The following is a 15,534-nucleotide window of genomic DNA, read 5'->3' on the forward strand; positions in this document are numbered from 1 at the left end:
CCCTCCCCTGCAGACAATTGCTCTAAAACAGCCTGTAAGCTCCAAGACAGGTCTGGCCCTTCCCTGGAATCCATCTGCTGCTTTGGGCAGACATCCACCATTCAAGGGTGTGGGAAGCAGAGGAGCCTGCAGGTGGGCTGTATTCACTGACTCTTAGCCACTAGGACAGACTTCCCCTACAGAGCCCCAGCTGGCAGCCAGAGCCAGGAGTGCCCTGCACTTTACCACAGCCAGTATTCAAATTACATCCCACATGGTAACTGCTCTGCCAAGGAGCCACCCCAGTGCCAAGCAAGGGCGAGCCACCAGGAGACATCCCAGCTGCAAGCTGCTCTGTGCACCTGGGGGAGAAGCAGCACAGGTGACAGAATAAGCAAAGGGGCCTCACCCAGTGCAGCTGGCTAGACTTGGAGCAAGTCACATTTCATTACCCAGAATGCCTCTGCACAGCCCCTGAGCATGCAGGGAACAGCCTCACCCTCCCACCCCCAGCTTAGCCCAGCCAAGGGTTAGGCTGGGCCCTGCTCAGAGTTCCCTGGGAAGCAGCCCATGCCCTCCAGCCTCTAACGCTTTGGCTTCTCTCCCCCCTGCAGCAGCCAGTGAGGCTGAGGAAGGAGAGAGCTTGGAGCCGCACCCTTCCCCCTCGGACCCCAAAGGAGACATTCCCCGCGACTCAGGCTGCTTCGAAGGATCTGAGACACTGGAGAGTGGCCGGGACGAGGCGGAGCTGAACAGCACAAAGGAGCAACTTCAGGCCTTCTCTCTAGAAGAGTCCTCCTGAGCTTGCCCCCTCCTTGCCCCAACCCTCCCAGCACTACCCCACATCAGGGACTTAGCCTGCAGAGCAGGGAGGACAGGACACCCCAAGGGCACTCTCTACCCCCTGACCAACATCTTGGGAGATTCCTGGACCACAGGTGACCACTCCTCTGCTGGGGACAGTCATGTGAGCCCTGCAGGGGAAGACACTGGGGCTGTTTTATGGTTCCTTGGGGCAGCTGCCGAGGTCCCCACCCCAGGATACATCTCCCCTTGGGAACTGCATAGGACCCCTCTTTGCGTTCCTGTCAAAGACAAAGGACCTGCTTCTGCAAATAGCTGAGTCTTCATTCTCCAGCCTCTCCATTAGAAACTCCAATCTCAGAGCCTGTGCATTAGCCATGAATGGGTGTTTGCCTGCCCCTCTGCCTGGCACCCACCGTCGTCTGCCCACACTCTCTGCCTGGCCTTACCAAATGGCCGAGGCCTTAGTCAGCAGGACACCCTTTGAATGGGACGGATCCAGGAAGCTCCTGGGCAATGCAAAGCCAAGCAGTTTAGCCAAGAGGGTGTCTGGGGCTGTGCAATGGGAGATGTCCACTTGCAGCTGAAGCTCCCCAACATCAAAGGCTCTTTGCGAGGGAGGCTACAGGTAACCTAGGAGCTGGTACTAACAGGTCAAGGGAGCCAGGCACCGAACAAGAACTGAGACTCTTGTGTTTCTAAGGCAAGTCTGGGGGCGGGGGGGAACAGGCAGCAGAGCAGGGCGACGGGTGCCACACAGGATCCTCGCCACTCAAGACTCAGCAAGCGCTGAGAGCAGGAGCCTGTAGCCTCCCAAGCTGGCATTTCTCAGCATGGGGCGAGTCCCTTTCAGGGCAAAACCTAGCCATGTGGGGACCAGCTTGGCCAGAAAGCATAGGGTTTACTTCCAGGGGCTTTGCCGCTCCTTGTCACAGAGCATTGAGTTATTAGAAATAAGGCCAGGCTGCAGCAGCTTCCCCCTGCCAAAGGCCTGGGCCAGCTCACTGCAGCAACCGACCAGGCCATCACTCCAGCCTGCCACACGCCCACTGGGGCCAACCTGGCTCAGGCCAGCGGTGACTTGTTTGGGAAGGTGGAAGGAAAGGAAGCACCCTGTGTCGGAAAGGCCATGCATTGTGCTCACAGTGTTCCCCAGTGTCAGTCCATTCTGCCTTCATGTGGACAGAGTCCTCGCTTTGCAGCAGGTGCTGTGCGTCGGAAGGAGTGTGCCCAGAGGAAGTCGATACTGACTTGGTTTGTTTGAAACAATCCTTGCTGCTCAGTCCCCGATCCCACAACTGCTGATGAGCCCCCTGTGCAGCAGAGAACGGGGACATCCCCAACAAGAATTCATGTGTTCCCTACAGAGCTCACACCCCTGTTCAGGGCTGTCCTTGACAGACTAACACTGCAGCATTGGGGCACATGGATTATGGAAGCAGCCGACAGAGGCAAGAGGGTGCTGCGTTAAGAGCAGCAAGAGCCCACCTGGCTTTAAAAAGCTAGCAGGTTGGGTTCTAGTTGGGGCTTGTCCCAGGGCAAAAGGGCTGAGCCAGCTTTGGCACAATGGCACTGCACCAAGAGTTCTTCGGTTAGCTTATGTTAAAAGGCCAGGAAATGGTCTTGCACTGGAGCTGCACCCATATGCTGTTACCCACAGAATATGCTGAGTGACTGGGTAACGGGCCAATTCCAGTCCTGGAGTAAAGGGCTACAACACCCACTAATGCTGATAGGAGATACATCTGCTTACAGCAGTCACCTTTGGCCCCGTGTCTGCGGCAAGCTTAGCCCTGAATTTCAGGACTCCTGTGCCTGTAAAATCTCTGCCTTTCTGTTGCAGTAATGTAGGTTTGGGTGTTGAATTCACTCCCTTGTGCTTGACCCCAATAAAATGTGATCTAACCTGTAACTCTGTGTGTCGGCCTCCTGCCTGCACCACAAGCTTAGTGAAAGGGCTCGGGAACCTGGGGATCTCCCCTCTCTCAGGGGGAGGTTAGTACAAGGTCATTTTAACTTGGGCTTCAGCCAGTTGGATGACAGACCCCAGGTGGAGAGGATGCTGCCTTCCTCCCACCCTCCAGCATGCAAGTTTTTCTTGGCAAAAGGGCTCCCCACTTCTACAGCAGGTCCAGGAGCCTTTGTTCTTCCTCTCTTCAGAACGGGTTTTTTTTAAATCTGCTCCATTTTCTCCTCCACAATCCCACAGGTGCAGCTAGCACAAGATCATTCTCAACCCCACCCCACAAGTTCAGCTCAACCAGCTGACTTTCCCTTCAGCCAGGTATTGCCAAGGGCTCCCCACAAGGGTCCTGAGCTGCCCCAGTGACATTAAAACACACTGAAAAAAATCTGAAAATATGGTTCTTTACAAACAGGGCCCAGCCCCTCTGGTTTTCCAGAGTAAGGGATGCCTCAGGAAAGAGAGTTGACAGACAGACATACACAGGAAGAGACCACATCTCAGAGGCTTTCAAACTGATTAGGATTCCTTCATTTGTTTAAAAAATCCAAAACACAAAAAAACTTCCTTCATTGAGAAACTTAACGGATCCGAAAAGGAGCCACGGTGCAAGAGGCACCAGAGGGGCCCCCCCACAGTGGGCAGAGTTTGACACGGTACATTAGAAAATAGATTAGTAAAAACAAAAATACATTTTTTGCAACAACTTTGAGATTTGGTCGGTAGCATGTTGGGGGCAGGTGGAAGAGTTTGGCTGTAGCCTCCAACACAGTCCCCAGCAGGCAGGGGGCGCTAGCATGGGCAGGGAGTGGAGCACCACTGGAGTGGCAGAGAGCTGAGCCTATGCAGTGGGGACAAGTCCCACCCACAGGACTAAGTCTTCCAGGGGGAGGGGTGTGGAGAGCCCAGAACCTAGCACAGCCTCGGTGATCTCAGAGGGGCCAGCCAGACTCAAGGCTCCTCCTCTGTGCTCTCCCAGCAGGGGAAGAGGAGACAGTTCTCCAAGGGACAACACAATCCAGCTGGAGCTAAAGGAGGCAGCAATTTTTAACTGTGCTCAATTGTAGAGATGGGGGGGGGGGAGAGTGGGAATGCCTTTGTGCCTTCTACCCTGGCCATCCCACTTGCATCAAGCCAGCATAGAGCGGGAGCTTTAAGGCTGAATGGGTCAAGAGGCTGGGCCACACAGCCAAGGGAGTAACAGGAAGGACCCTGCCCCCAGATCTCAACAGAGCTGCCCTCGAGCCAGAGAGGTAGGGCAGCTCCAACCTCCCCCACTACTCTGCAGAGCACTGCCCTTCAGGACTCTCAGCACACATCTGCTGTAAGGGGAGTGCTGGGAGACAGGGCACAGTGCAGGTCTCACATGCTAGGATCACCTCCAGTGCCAGATGAGACAGACAGTTCTGAGAACTAGTTACTAACAGGCCAGTAAATGTGGGACAAGATGCGGGGGGTGGGGGGGCTCCTGCCTCAAGCTTGTGGGGGGGAAGCAGGTCAGACACCTCAGTAACCCCAATTCCTCCCTCCCTCCACACCAGGATCTCACCCTAGGACATACCACAAGTGGAGGGGAATAAGAGTGCCCTCTTGAACAGAATCAGGCATTCCCCCTACGTAGAGACTGGGAATTCCAACAGACAGGCAGGCAGGGGACACCCCTCCCCAGGGGGCGCAAGGGGTTGCCACAGAAGGGCTCCTTCTTTTAGCCCCACTCAACATCTCTTGGTGGGAGACAGGGAGTGAAGATGGCACAAAGAAGATGGCTGAGCTGCCTCAAAGCAGCCCTTGAGTTGAGACTGGGAGCCCCCAGGAGCCTGGCTCATGCAGACAGGAGGAGCAAGGAGTCAGGCTCCAAAGAGCTCCTTCTCCCAAGGCAACAGCCCCTGTGAACGGGCCACCCATCCCTTGTCCCAGCTAGCGGAACCCCTCGCAGCCAGAGCTGCTCCAGGTGGAAAAGCACATGGGGGGCCCTGGAATAATGTAGCAAGGCCTAGGCACCCCTGACAAAGGGAATTCAGAGCCAACCGGGGCAGAGAGAGGGAAAGAGCTTTTTATCATTTACTTAAATGGGGGCACAGCCTCCCCAGGGAAGGGGTGGAAGCCCCATTGCTTGGGGCAGCAAACACAGGAGTCGACAAGGCACTAGGGAACAAATCCTGCCCTGGCCCCAGGAACAGAGTGCATGACCCAAGAGGGCTCTTCCCTCACGATTCCCTGGTGCAACTGCTCTGCAGCTGATGCAGGGTCAAGAGAGTAGCGAGCTCTGCACTTGGCATTGCTCTCCCCCCACACTCCTGCAGTGAAAGGTGCACTCCCCAAAGGGCAAAGGAGGCTGCCCACTCCATGACTGTTCAAGGACCTCTAATGCCTGCTAGTCACTAATGGGGAAGTTTGGGAAGGAAGCTACAGAAAACCATCCCCAGGGGGAATGCCTGCCCAGGGGTTTCTGGCCCTCCTGGCACCCAAGACAGTATTTCCTGGCCACCCCACCACCTTAAACAATAAAATAATGCCACAGACAGAGGGAGAAGGGGGAGGGAGAGAGACAAACACTGCCACGGTCACAGTCACCTTCCCATCATGATTCCTCAATCCTGTCACTCCATTGCAGGGCAGCTGCCGATGTCAGACACGACTGCTGGGGCAGAAAGAGAGGGCCACGGCCAGGCTAGCATTTAGCACTAAGGACCAACTGCAGAGCGAGAAGTCCTACCTCAGCCTGTTCCGAGACCAGCTGCAAGGGTAAAGGTCTCTACCAATGACTGACATGCTCTGCTCGCTCTTAGAATCCATTGGCAATGACCTGAGCCAGACGCACTCCTGTCCACAATCGAGGTGAATAAAGACTAAAGCAAAATGGCCATGAAGAATCACCTGCCAGCCAGCCCATCTGCTCCCCTCAGTGAGGGGTGGTCTGCTCGTCTGCCAGCCAGCCGGCCTTCTCCGCCTGGTAATCACTTCTGGCATTGATTGGACAGAACAAACAATGTTCTCCTTTCGAGCAGAGGTTAGTGCTCGGTTGGCCCATCATCCCGGGGCTGTGCTGGGAGCGCCACAGCAGAAGGCTGAGCCTCCTCTGGCATCCCAGTGGGGCTCAGCGGCAGCATGGGGACCTGGGAAGAGGAGAGAGAGTAATGGGATGGAGCAGACACTCCCAAACCCAGCGTTTTTTTCCTTCCAAAACCACAGCCCCGCCCACTGAGGTCAAGCAGGGATGGGAACAAAGGACAGGAAGGGCCCTCCTGCATCACTCAGTTCAGACCCAGCTCTTGCAGGCCACCCTGTCATGTAATCCTGTTTGACTGATCAAGCTCTGTCGTAAAACTAGCTGGGCTGTTCGCCCCACTGCTCCGACTAATAGGCTGTTCCAGAGCCACCTTCCTCTGCTCATTAAACTCAGTTTGTTCACGGACAGTTTGTCCCTACTTGTTCTTGCCCCAATATTGTCCTGTAGCTTCAACACCCTTCTCTCTCCCTGCTGCTTCCCCCATGGCCAGCAATGGCTTCAGGCTCCTGTTTGCTTTTCTTCACCTGCAGGCCAAGGTTAGAGGGGCTGGGTGAAGAGTGGAAAAGGGAACTAACTCTCTAATTGCCCCTGCCTACCCCCTCCTTCCAACGAGCCCAGCAGCCCCCTTGGCCACTGTTCTCTCTCATGAGGTTACACTCCCAGTTATGGTTTGGCACCACCGAGTGCTGCTGCAGGGCGAGTGGAGGAGCCGCGTTAGAGAGGAGGAAAGGGGCCCAGGGAACCAGGAGCGAGTGGACTACTCAGGTGCTGCCATAACACCCTCACCCAGAGATGGAAACGTGGGGAGGAAAAAAGGCTGCAGAGCGAGTGATAAATCAGGCCATGCCCAGGCTTCTGGGCCCCCTGCTCACTACACCATGGCTTCCTCCTACTGCAGTGAGTGCCCAGTGCCAACACTGGCAGGGTGTGATTCCCAGTGATTCCCCCAGCTGACCACACCTGCCTTCAGGGTGCCACAAGAGAGTGCAAAGGAGCCCAGCTGCTTGGAAGCTTCTTTTTAGCCACCCTGCTCTACCCCCACCACAGACATCCCTGCTGCCAGCATCATCTCTGCTGAAAGACTCCTTCCAGGAGGTCCCTCAGCTCAGGACCTAGCTTTACTCTAAGAACAGTTGCCTCACTCCCCCTATTGAAGGTTGTTCTCAGCCCCTTTCTGTCCTCCTGGCTAGAGTTGGAGCTTATGGCTACCATCACCAGCAGGAGAGGAGTGCAGGGCATCTGGCTGCATGGAGGAAGAGGGTCACTTACTGCACTTTGATGCGTGGGGCTGCTGCTGCCCTCCCGAACGCTGCCCACTACCTGCGCACCAAGTACCTGAGCAGCACTGGGCTCCTGAGTGCTGCTCTTCTCCGGCGCGCTGGGCTCCTGAGTGCTGCTCTTCTCCGGCGCGCTGGGCTCCTGAGTGCTGCTCTTCTCCGGCGCGCTGGGCTCCTGAGTGCTGGGCCCCTGAGTGCTCTCCCCCTGCGCACTGCTCTCCTCTTGCTGCAAGATACCCCGTCTGTCCAGCACACTGCAAGGAACAGAGTGGGGAGGCTGAGGGCACAGCCCTGCCTTGCCCAAGGCAGGACAGGGGGAGGGGGTGGGCTGAGGGAACAGCCATGCCTCACCCAAGGCAGGACCGGAGAGGAGCTGCCCCTTGGCTGAGGAAGGATGAAGTGCAGCACAAACTTGCCTCACTACCGGCACATACAGAAGGACCCTCTCCCTCAGGTTTTGGGTACAGACACCACCCCCGTCTCTCCTAGAGAAAGCCAGGCTCTTACCTGGGGGGTAGGGGCCCACACAGCACTTCACAGCAGTTCTTCACAATGTTCCCATGGCTATAGGGATTCTGCACCCGGTTCTTCCCAGTCCACGCCCCCTTAATCTGCAAGCAGAGAACATCCCAAAGGGACGGGGTGTGAGCTCCCTGCCAGACCAGGGCTCTCGAGCATTCAGCTCCACTGACTGATGCACTGGGGCATTGCACAGGTGCCCCTTGTTCATTGCGGTTACACGCCACCTGGGCTCTGGCTGCCTCTCAGAGCAGGACTTGGACCCTGTTATTTCCATTGCTGACACATGGAGACCATCAGCACGAGCACGAACCTACGCCCCTGGGGACTGAAGAGTGGGGGCCCAGACTCCTTGTGCATCTAGTGGCCAGGCAGGGGCTGAAGAGAGGGGATTTGGGCCCTCCCCATTCATGAGCAGCAGGCCCAAGGAGGCCTCAGAATAAGCTTGAGTTGACCTAAACTGCATTTCTGGGGCCTGTGGCAGCAGTGGACCCGTGTGCTGGCCTGGATGTATGCCCTCCCTCCACCCCCAGCCTGTGCCTGGGGTTTGGCCTTGCTGCGTGCGAGGGGAATTCACCCAGTGATGAACTGATTTGGGGGGGGCGGGGAGATGGCTCTGAAGAGAAGCTGGGGAGCGGCAAGCAGACAGACAGGAACATCACTCACGTCTTCGTTGGTCGTCTGGTTCAGAGCCACCAGGAAGGTGTGGAATCCGGTTAACCCCACCACTGACCAGAGGGTGAAGAAACAGATAAGCACCTCCAGTACCGTGAGCAGCTGGTTAAGGATTCACAACCCCACAGCACAGCATCTATCTTCCACTGACCCTGCTCCATGACACTCTGTGTAGCTCCCCTCTGCTCCCCCTAAACACATAGACCTGCTCCTCTCCCATCGCCCCATGGCCTATAGCCACCCCCACCCCCCAATTAAAAAGAAAGCCTCCAGAAAGCCCCTCGGAAGACGCTGCACACAAGGGCTGTGGCTGCTTTTCAGATACACACCTCCCTCCCTCACCAGGGCAGAGGGGTGGGAGAGGCAGGTATACTCCTTGCGACGGGGAAAGATATGTTCCAGGGGTCTCTTTCAACGTGTTCAGGAAGCCAATCTTCATGGACTCTGGACAACACAAATGAGAGAAGTTAATACCCAGAAAGACAGGCCTCATGCCTCCTCCAATCTATTGATTTCTGTGCTGATCTTGACCCAACTCCCCACCCTGACAGCACAGCTCCCCACTCTGATCCCACCGCTGGCAGGACTCACTGAGCGCCACGTAGACGATGTTGAAGGTGAAGATGTAGATGGTGAGGAGCGAGAGCGAGAGGATGAAGAGGTAGAAGTAGCGGTAGTTCCTCTTCCCCACGCAGTTCCCAACCCAGGGGCAGTGATGGTCAAAGCGCTCTGGGGGAGCAAGAGAAGAATGTCAGTGCACCTGCAGTGTGGGGCGAGGCAGGGGCACTCAAGCCCTGCCGACACATCCCACCAGCACAGCTGGGGAAGCCATAGCCCAAGCCCAAGCCCAAGCCAAGGGGCTTCCATTTCCTGTGCCTCCATCAGCAGAAAGCGCTCTCAGGTTGTACCAAGCTGTCTCCAGGGGGAAGGATCCTGAGGGAAGAACACCTCCTAACCCGCTCCTCTGCACAGAAAACACTCCCCCCATACTGCAAACCTGGAAGAGGACGGCCTCTAGTGTGGGGATACCTGGCCTTTTCCAGACCCGCCATGCCACAACTGAAGAGTTTCAGGACCCCCTCTATCTACCACAAAGAGAGAGCATGGTCGATACACGGGCCTGAGCGTGGCCCCAGGTAGAGACCCCATCCTCCAACAAAACCAGGCAAATGGGCTAGCAAAGCTCCTCCACTGAGCAGAGTGCTCCTGAAGCAGAGAGGTCACTTCTAGTTGGGTATTCAGCTCTATGGGAAGTCTACTGAGCACTGCTGTTCCTGCTCCCAGAGTGCACTGCTGTTTGTTTCCAGTATTAGATATAACACACGCAGCCCCATTAACCTAGTGTCTATTTCAGTTACAAAAATCAGCAACTGCTCCCCTTCATCCTCTTAGCTTCCCACAGTGTGCAGATCACAACTGTTGCAGATAAAAGGTGGAGGATATATTTATTAATTACACACACACACACTCTTAACTTTAAAAGAACATTATTAAGGTTGCAAAGTCAAACACTCACAAGTTAGGAAATGCCAGAATTAAGCTTGTCTGTGCAACCTTAATTTGCCTCCTGCATGCCGATGTATTATGACAGTATTTAATTCCATGATCATACTATTTTTTCCCCAAGAGAACAGCTGCTTCATTTTAAAGAGTCATTATTAAGGGCACAAGAGCAAACCATCTCAATCCATAGGAAAGATGGGAAGTATGTGGGGATGACCTTGGCTTAACCAGGAGATCTTCAACAACCTGAAACCCAATAAAGAGTGATACGAGAAGCGGAAACTAAGTCAAATTATTAAGGATGAATATAAAAAAAAGTATCAGAGGGGTAGCCATGTTTGTCGCTTTTTACAGATCCAGACTAAGAGTTCTGTGGCACCTTACAGACTAACAGAAGTATTGAAGCATAAGCAGCATCTGACGAAGTGGGTATTCACCCACGAAAGCTTATGCTCCAATACTTCTGTTAGTCTATAAGGTGCCACAGGACTCTTTGTCGCTTTATATTAAAAAAAAAAAAAAAGCATGTTGGGCAAAATTAGAAAGGCCAAGATAAAACCAGGTAGGGACACAAAAGGTAACAAGAAAACATTTTACAAATATGTGAGAAGCAAGAGGCAGACCAAAGACAGGGTGGGCCCATTACTCAATGAGGAAAGAAAGACAGTAATGGTTTAAGCATTAAATCCCTTTTTTGTTTCAGTTTTCATCAAAAAAGTTAGCAGTGACTGATGACTAACACAGTGAACATAAGTGTAAATGGGGTAGGATCTGAGGCAGATCGAATCTACCTGGATTTCAGTAAGGCATTTGATACGGTTCCACATGGGAAATAATTAGTTAAATTGGAGAAGATGGGGATTAATATGAGAACTGAAATGCGGACAAGGAATTGGTTAGTGGGGAGAATGCAACAGGTTATACTAAAAGGTGAACTGTCAGGGCAGAGGGAGGTTACTACTGGATTCCTCAGGGATTGGTCAGACCAATCGTATTTAACATTTTTATTAATGGCCTTCACACAAAAAGTGGGAGTGTGCTAATAAAATAAAATAAAATAAAAGTTGGGAGGTGTTGCTAACAGAGAGGAGGACCAGAATATCACACAAGAAGATCTGGATGACCTTGAAAACTGGAGTAATAGAAATGAGATGGAATTTAATAGTGAAAGGTCATGCACTTAGGGATTAAGAACAAGAATTTGTGTTACAAACTGGGGACTTATCAGTTGGAAGTAACAGAGGAGGAGGAAAAAGACATGGTATATTGATTGATCACAGAATAACTATGAGTTGCCAGTGTGATGTAGCCATTAAAAAGGCTAATGCAGTCCTAGGATGCATCAGGCGAGGTACTTCCATTAGAGGACAGGGATGTGTTAGTACCATTATAAAAGGCACTGGTGAGACCTCATCTGGAATACTATTTGCAATTCTGGTCTCCCATGATTAAGATGAATTCAAACTGGAACAAGTTCAGAAAAGGGCTACCAAGATGATCCGAGGAATGGAGAACCTACCTTATGAGAGGAGACTCAAAGAGCTTGGCTTGTTTAGCCTAACCAAAAGAAGGCTGACGGGAGATACGATTGCTCTCTACAAATACATCAGAGGAATATATACCATGGAGGGAGAGGCGTTAAGTGCCAATGTGGACACAAGAACAAATGGATATAAACTGGTCATCAAGTTTAGGCTTGAAATTAGACGAAGGTTTCTAACCATCAGAGGAGTGAAGTTCTGCAACAGCCTTCCAAGGGGAGCAAAAAAAACCCAAAACAACTTCAGGACTGAGCATGATAAGTTTATGAAGGGGATGGTAGGACTAAACTACGTACATTGGCATGTAGCCCATCTGCGACTGCCAGCAGCAAATATCTCCAACAGCTGGTGATGGACACTAGATGGGGTGGGCTGAGTTACTGCAGAGAATTCTTTCCCAGGTGTCTGGCTGGTGAGTCTTGCCCACATGCTCAGGGTCTAACTGATTTCCACATTTGGGGTTGGGAAGGAATTCCCCCTGGGTCAGACTGGCAGAGACCCTGGGGGCTTTTCATCTTCCTTTGCAGCATGACTCAGGGGTCACTTGCAGCTTTAAACTAGTATAAATGGTGGATTCTCTGTAACTTGAAGTCTTTAAATAAAGGTTTGAGGACTTCAGTAAATCAGCCAGAAATTCTGGGTCTATTACAGGAGCGGGTGGGTAAGGTTCTGTGGCCTGCAATGTGCACAAGGTCAGACTAGATGAACATGATGGTCCCTTTCAGCCTTCAAGTCTATCAATCTATGAGACTTTATGCATAATCTTTGTAAATAAACAAGATTTTCCCTCCTAGTGGGAAACACCCACAGGGCCCCAAAGTTTGACTAGCCACTCCGGTCAAAAGGGGATAACAATACAAAGTGTAGTGCTAAATACTTGGAAAAAATCAGGCCTGGGGGTCTCAAAATTGGGTACCCAAAATTAGTGGACACGTTTGACCTTAATCTTTCTGTGCCTCAGCCACATCTGTAATATGAGGATAATCCCACCCCTTCACCTCATGGGGCGTGGGGAAGTCAAATCAGTGGCTGTGAAACACTCCGATATTGTAGTGATGAGTGCTACAGAAAATACCGCACAAAAATTAGTAATTCTGTCTCCAAAGCAGAGTTTGAATAGCATGCAGTAAAAAAGACAGGGAACATTGCCTGAGCAATGAGAAAAACTACTGAATAGCTGCCCATTAAGTGAGCACCATCCATCCTGTGCACTGAATGAGGTAGGGATCCTGCACCCAAAATAGTATTAAAAACTACCATAATGCATACACACAGCTGATCTTAATTGTGGCATTTCCTATCTTTCAACTGTTTGAATTTGCAACCTTAATGTTCTTTTAACAGATGTTGTGTGTATAATTTCCTAGGTTTTTTAAAAAGCAATCTGAAAATAAGTTCCATCATCTTGATACCTACATGGGTTTTCAGCAGGGTTGGAACCTTTAGTTCCACCCCCCAGACCTCTGCTGCTTGAGCTAATGGAGTAACTGATAGCAATAATAGATTGTTATCCTGTATTTGGCCCACCACTAGATGGAAAAGGAAACAAACAAGCACTTTGCAAGTGAGTTTCACAGATATTTTCTGACAGTAGCAGAATGGTGAGACTCAGGAATGTTGGGTTCTACTCTAGACGCAGGAGGAGAGCGCACTCTAGTGGGCACGGAATCTTCTGCCCACTCTTGCCACCTTCTGCCCTGTCCCCCACAACCTGTCTCTGTCACAGTCCTGTCTCTTCCCCTCCCTGGCACCTTGTTCCAGTCCCATTCTCCACTCCTCAGGCTTCTCGGCCGAGTCCCAGTCTCCTTGCCCAGCCACCAGTCCCATTTCCCCTTCCTGCTCCTCATCTGATCTGTCCCACCCCACCCCCCCCGACATACACATACAAAATAGCTCCCAGTCCTAGCCTCCATCACTGGGCTCCACATCCAATCTCAAATTCAAAACTGATAGAAGGAAATACTTTATGCAACGCAAACTGTGGAACTCATTGCCACAAAAAGTTGTTGGCCAAGAATTTAGCAAGACTCAAAGAGGTACTGAGCAATTACATGGATAACAAGAATATCTAGAGTTAGAATAGTTAATGCTAAAAAAAAAAATGTATTTGAAGGGAGAGAAAGCCTCCAGCTTTCAGATTTTAAACCAATGTCTGACTATCTGGGATTAGAATCAGGCCTTCATAGGAGGTAGATTATCCCCCATCTGCTATTGTGTGGTTTTCCTTCAAAGCAGTTGGGATTGGCCACTGGATTGGCCATTAGTGGAGACAGGATTTACAGGGCTAAATATACCCTCGATCTGATCCCATCTGGTAGTTCCTATGTCCCAGATGCTACCATGTGAGGCATGAGAGCTGGATTGAGGTCTGCCCCATTGCAAGGGCACTGTGCTCTCTTAACTCACCCACACAATTGTCGCAGATGCTGCAGTGCGAGGCACGGGGGGGCCGGAAGATCTTGCACGTATAACAGTACTTCAGCTTCACTATCTGGTTGTTGATCTGGAAGTTTTTGATACGCGGGGGTGGGCGCTGGCCCTGAGGCACAGTTCCATTGGTGGCCTCTGAAAGTAAAAGACAATCAGACACCAGAATTGTTAATCCAAGTCCACTGCACTTCAGCAGTAACTGCTTGTCCCATCTCATTAACACCAAGACCAGGAGAGCCTGCAGTGCCCAGAGCCATCGGCAGCAGCTCTGTTCACAGCTCTAAGAACTTGGGGCCTGGTGAAGAGATGCCAAGGACTCTGCTGAGTGAAGGAACAGTGGCAAACCATTGCTAGGATGTACCTGCGCCTGACATCACCCTCCAGAAGGAGAGAGAACGACCTAGATTTGATCTCCCTGCTCCCATTCCCAATCATGGGAGTGAGTGGGATGTTGGGGAGGGAGAGAGGAATTCCCTGGGCAAACCCAGCACAGCAGGAGGAGAGAATACGCATGTGAACTGATGGATAGGTACTTGGGGGCTTCCAGGGCTGAGAGACATGTAGGGCACCACAGCCACTCTCCGGGCACACTCACTCCTCTCATAGAGTCAGTAGGGAAGATATGCCCCCCCCCCCAGCAAACTCCCCACACCAACCCAGGCTCTAGCGCACACTCACAGTCCTTCACAAAGGCCTCGGGGAAGGTACTCTGGCATAGATTCTGTTGACACTCACCAATCTCCATTTCAATGAAGGCTGCCTCATCAGGCAGGGCTCTGGGGATCACACCGGGATCACTGAAACTTGTCCGCAGGAGCATGGCCATCGCAAATAGGAAAAGAACTACTGCAAAGACAGGGATGGCAGGAGACAGCTGAACTGCCAGGTAGCGACACCTACAGAGGGAGAGAAGCAAGGAGGTACTGAATCAAACCAAACAACAGCCTGGGCAAAACTCTCTCTCCAAAGCCTGGGAAGGTATCAGAGCCCAGACGCAGCCATGCAGGAGTTCTCCAATGGATCACTGTGAGGATCACGTCTGGAGAGACTGCCCGGTGTCCATGTTCCATCCCAGTCACCAGGGCATAACACTTTTGGGATTTCTACTTGCACCACTGCTCCTAAGGCTCAAAAAAAAAAAAAAAAAAAAAAAGGCTGGTGAGCCCCTAATGCAGGGGTCAGCAACCTTTGAGAAGTGGTGTGCAGAGTCTTCATTTATTCACTCTAATTTAAGGTTTCACGTGCCAGTAATACATTTTAACGTTTTTAGAAGGTCTCTTTCTATAAGTCTGTAATATATAAACAAACTATTGTTGTATGTAAAGTAAATAAGGTTTTTCAAATGTTTAAGAAGCTTCATTTAAAATTAAATTATAATGCAGAGCACCCCCCCCCCCGGACTGGTGGCCAGGACCCAGGCAGTGTGAGTGCCACTGAAAATCAGCTTGCATGCCGCCTTTGGCACGCTTGCCATAGGTTGCCTACCCCTGCCCTAATGAGTGCAAGGCTGGAGGGTTGGGGTGGCCCCCAATGGCTGACAAAAGGGGTCAATGAAACTGGGTACCTATATGGCCCCCCTCAGCACAGTATTGGAGTGCTTCACAAATATTAGTGAACTTACACCACTTGTGAGGTGGAACATATGATCCATTTTTACAGATGGGGAAACTGAGGCACAGAATAAATAAGGAAAAATTAGCAGCCACCTCCACGTATTCTAGTGTCACTGACCTGGCACCATAGCATAGGAAGCCTGTGGCAGGAGTCAGTACAGAACCTAGCTCTGAATCTTAGCCCAATGTCTTGACCATCCTTTTTCTTCCTGCAGTTCCC

At 51.8% G+C, this 15,534-nt stretch overlaps 2 protein-coding genes across 4 annotated transcripts in view; one reads left to right on the plus strand and one right to left on the minus strand.

The window, feature by feature from the left end:
- Positions 1–3,063, plus strand: part of SASH3 (SAM and SH3 domain containing 3) — a 34,149-nt gene extending 31,086 nt beyond the window's left edge. For both annotated transcript variants that reach the window (XM_039487704.1, XM_039487705.1), the window contains exon 9: positions 594–3,063. In XM_039487704.1, coding sequence (XP_039343638.1) covers positions 594–781 — 188 coding nt within the window. In that variant the 3' untranslated portion in view covers positions 782–3,063. The remainder of the gene's footprint in view (positions 1–593) is intronic.
- A 191-nt stretch (positions 3,064–3,254) lies between these two features.
- The window catches only part of ZDHHC9 (zinc finger DHHC-type palmitoyltransferase 9), a 40,414-nt gene continuing 28,134 nt past the window's right edge, over positions 3,255–15,534 (minus strand). The window contains exons 3-10 of one of the 2 annotated variants that reach the window (XM_039487703.1): positions 14,437–14,597; positions 13,678–13,836; positions 8,819–8,956; positions 8,623–8,671; positions 8,219–8,321; positions 7,541–7,644; positions 7,092–7,287; positions 3,255–5,862 (exon numbers count right to left, since the gene is read on the minus strand). In XM_039487703.1, the coding sequence (XP_039343637.1) occupies positions 5,758–5,862; positions 7,092–7,287; positions 7,541–7,644; positions 8,219–8,321; positions 8,623–8,671; positions 8,819–8,956; positions 13,678–13,836; positions 14,437–14,597 (1,015 nt within the window). In that variant the 3' untranslated portion in view covers positions 3,255–5,757. Of the gene's footprint in view, positions 5,863–7,025; positions 7,288–7,540; positions 7,645–8,218; positions 8,322–8,622; positions 8,672–8,818; positions 8,957–13,677; positions 13,837–14,436; positions 14,598–15,534 lie in introns of both variants that reach the window. The other variant, XM_039487702.1, reaches the window with a different exon arrangement.

This window comes from Mauremys reevesii, linkage group 9 (assembly GCF_016161935.1).
Source record: "Mauremys reevesii isolate NIE-2019 linkage group 9, ASM1616193v1, whole genome shotgun sequence".
Classification (NCBI taxonomy): domain Eukaryota; kingdom Metazoa; phylum Chordata; order Testudines; family Geoemydidae; genus Mauremys; species Mauremys reevesii.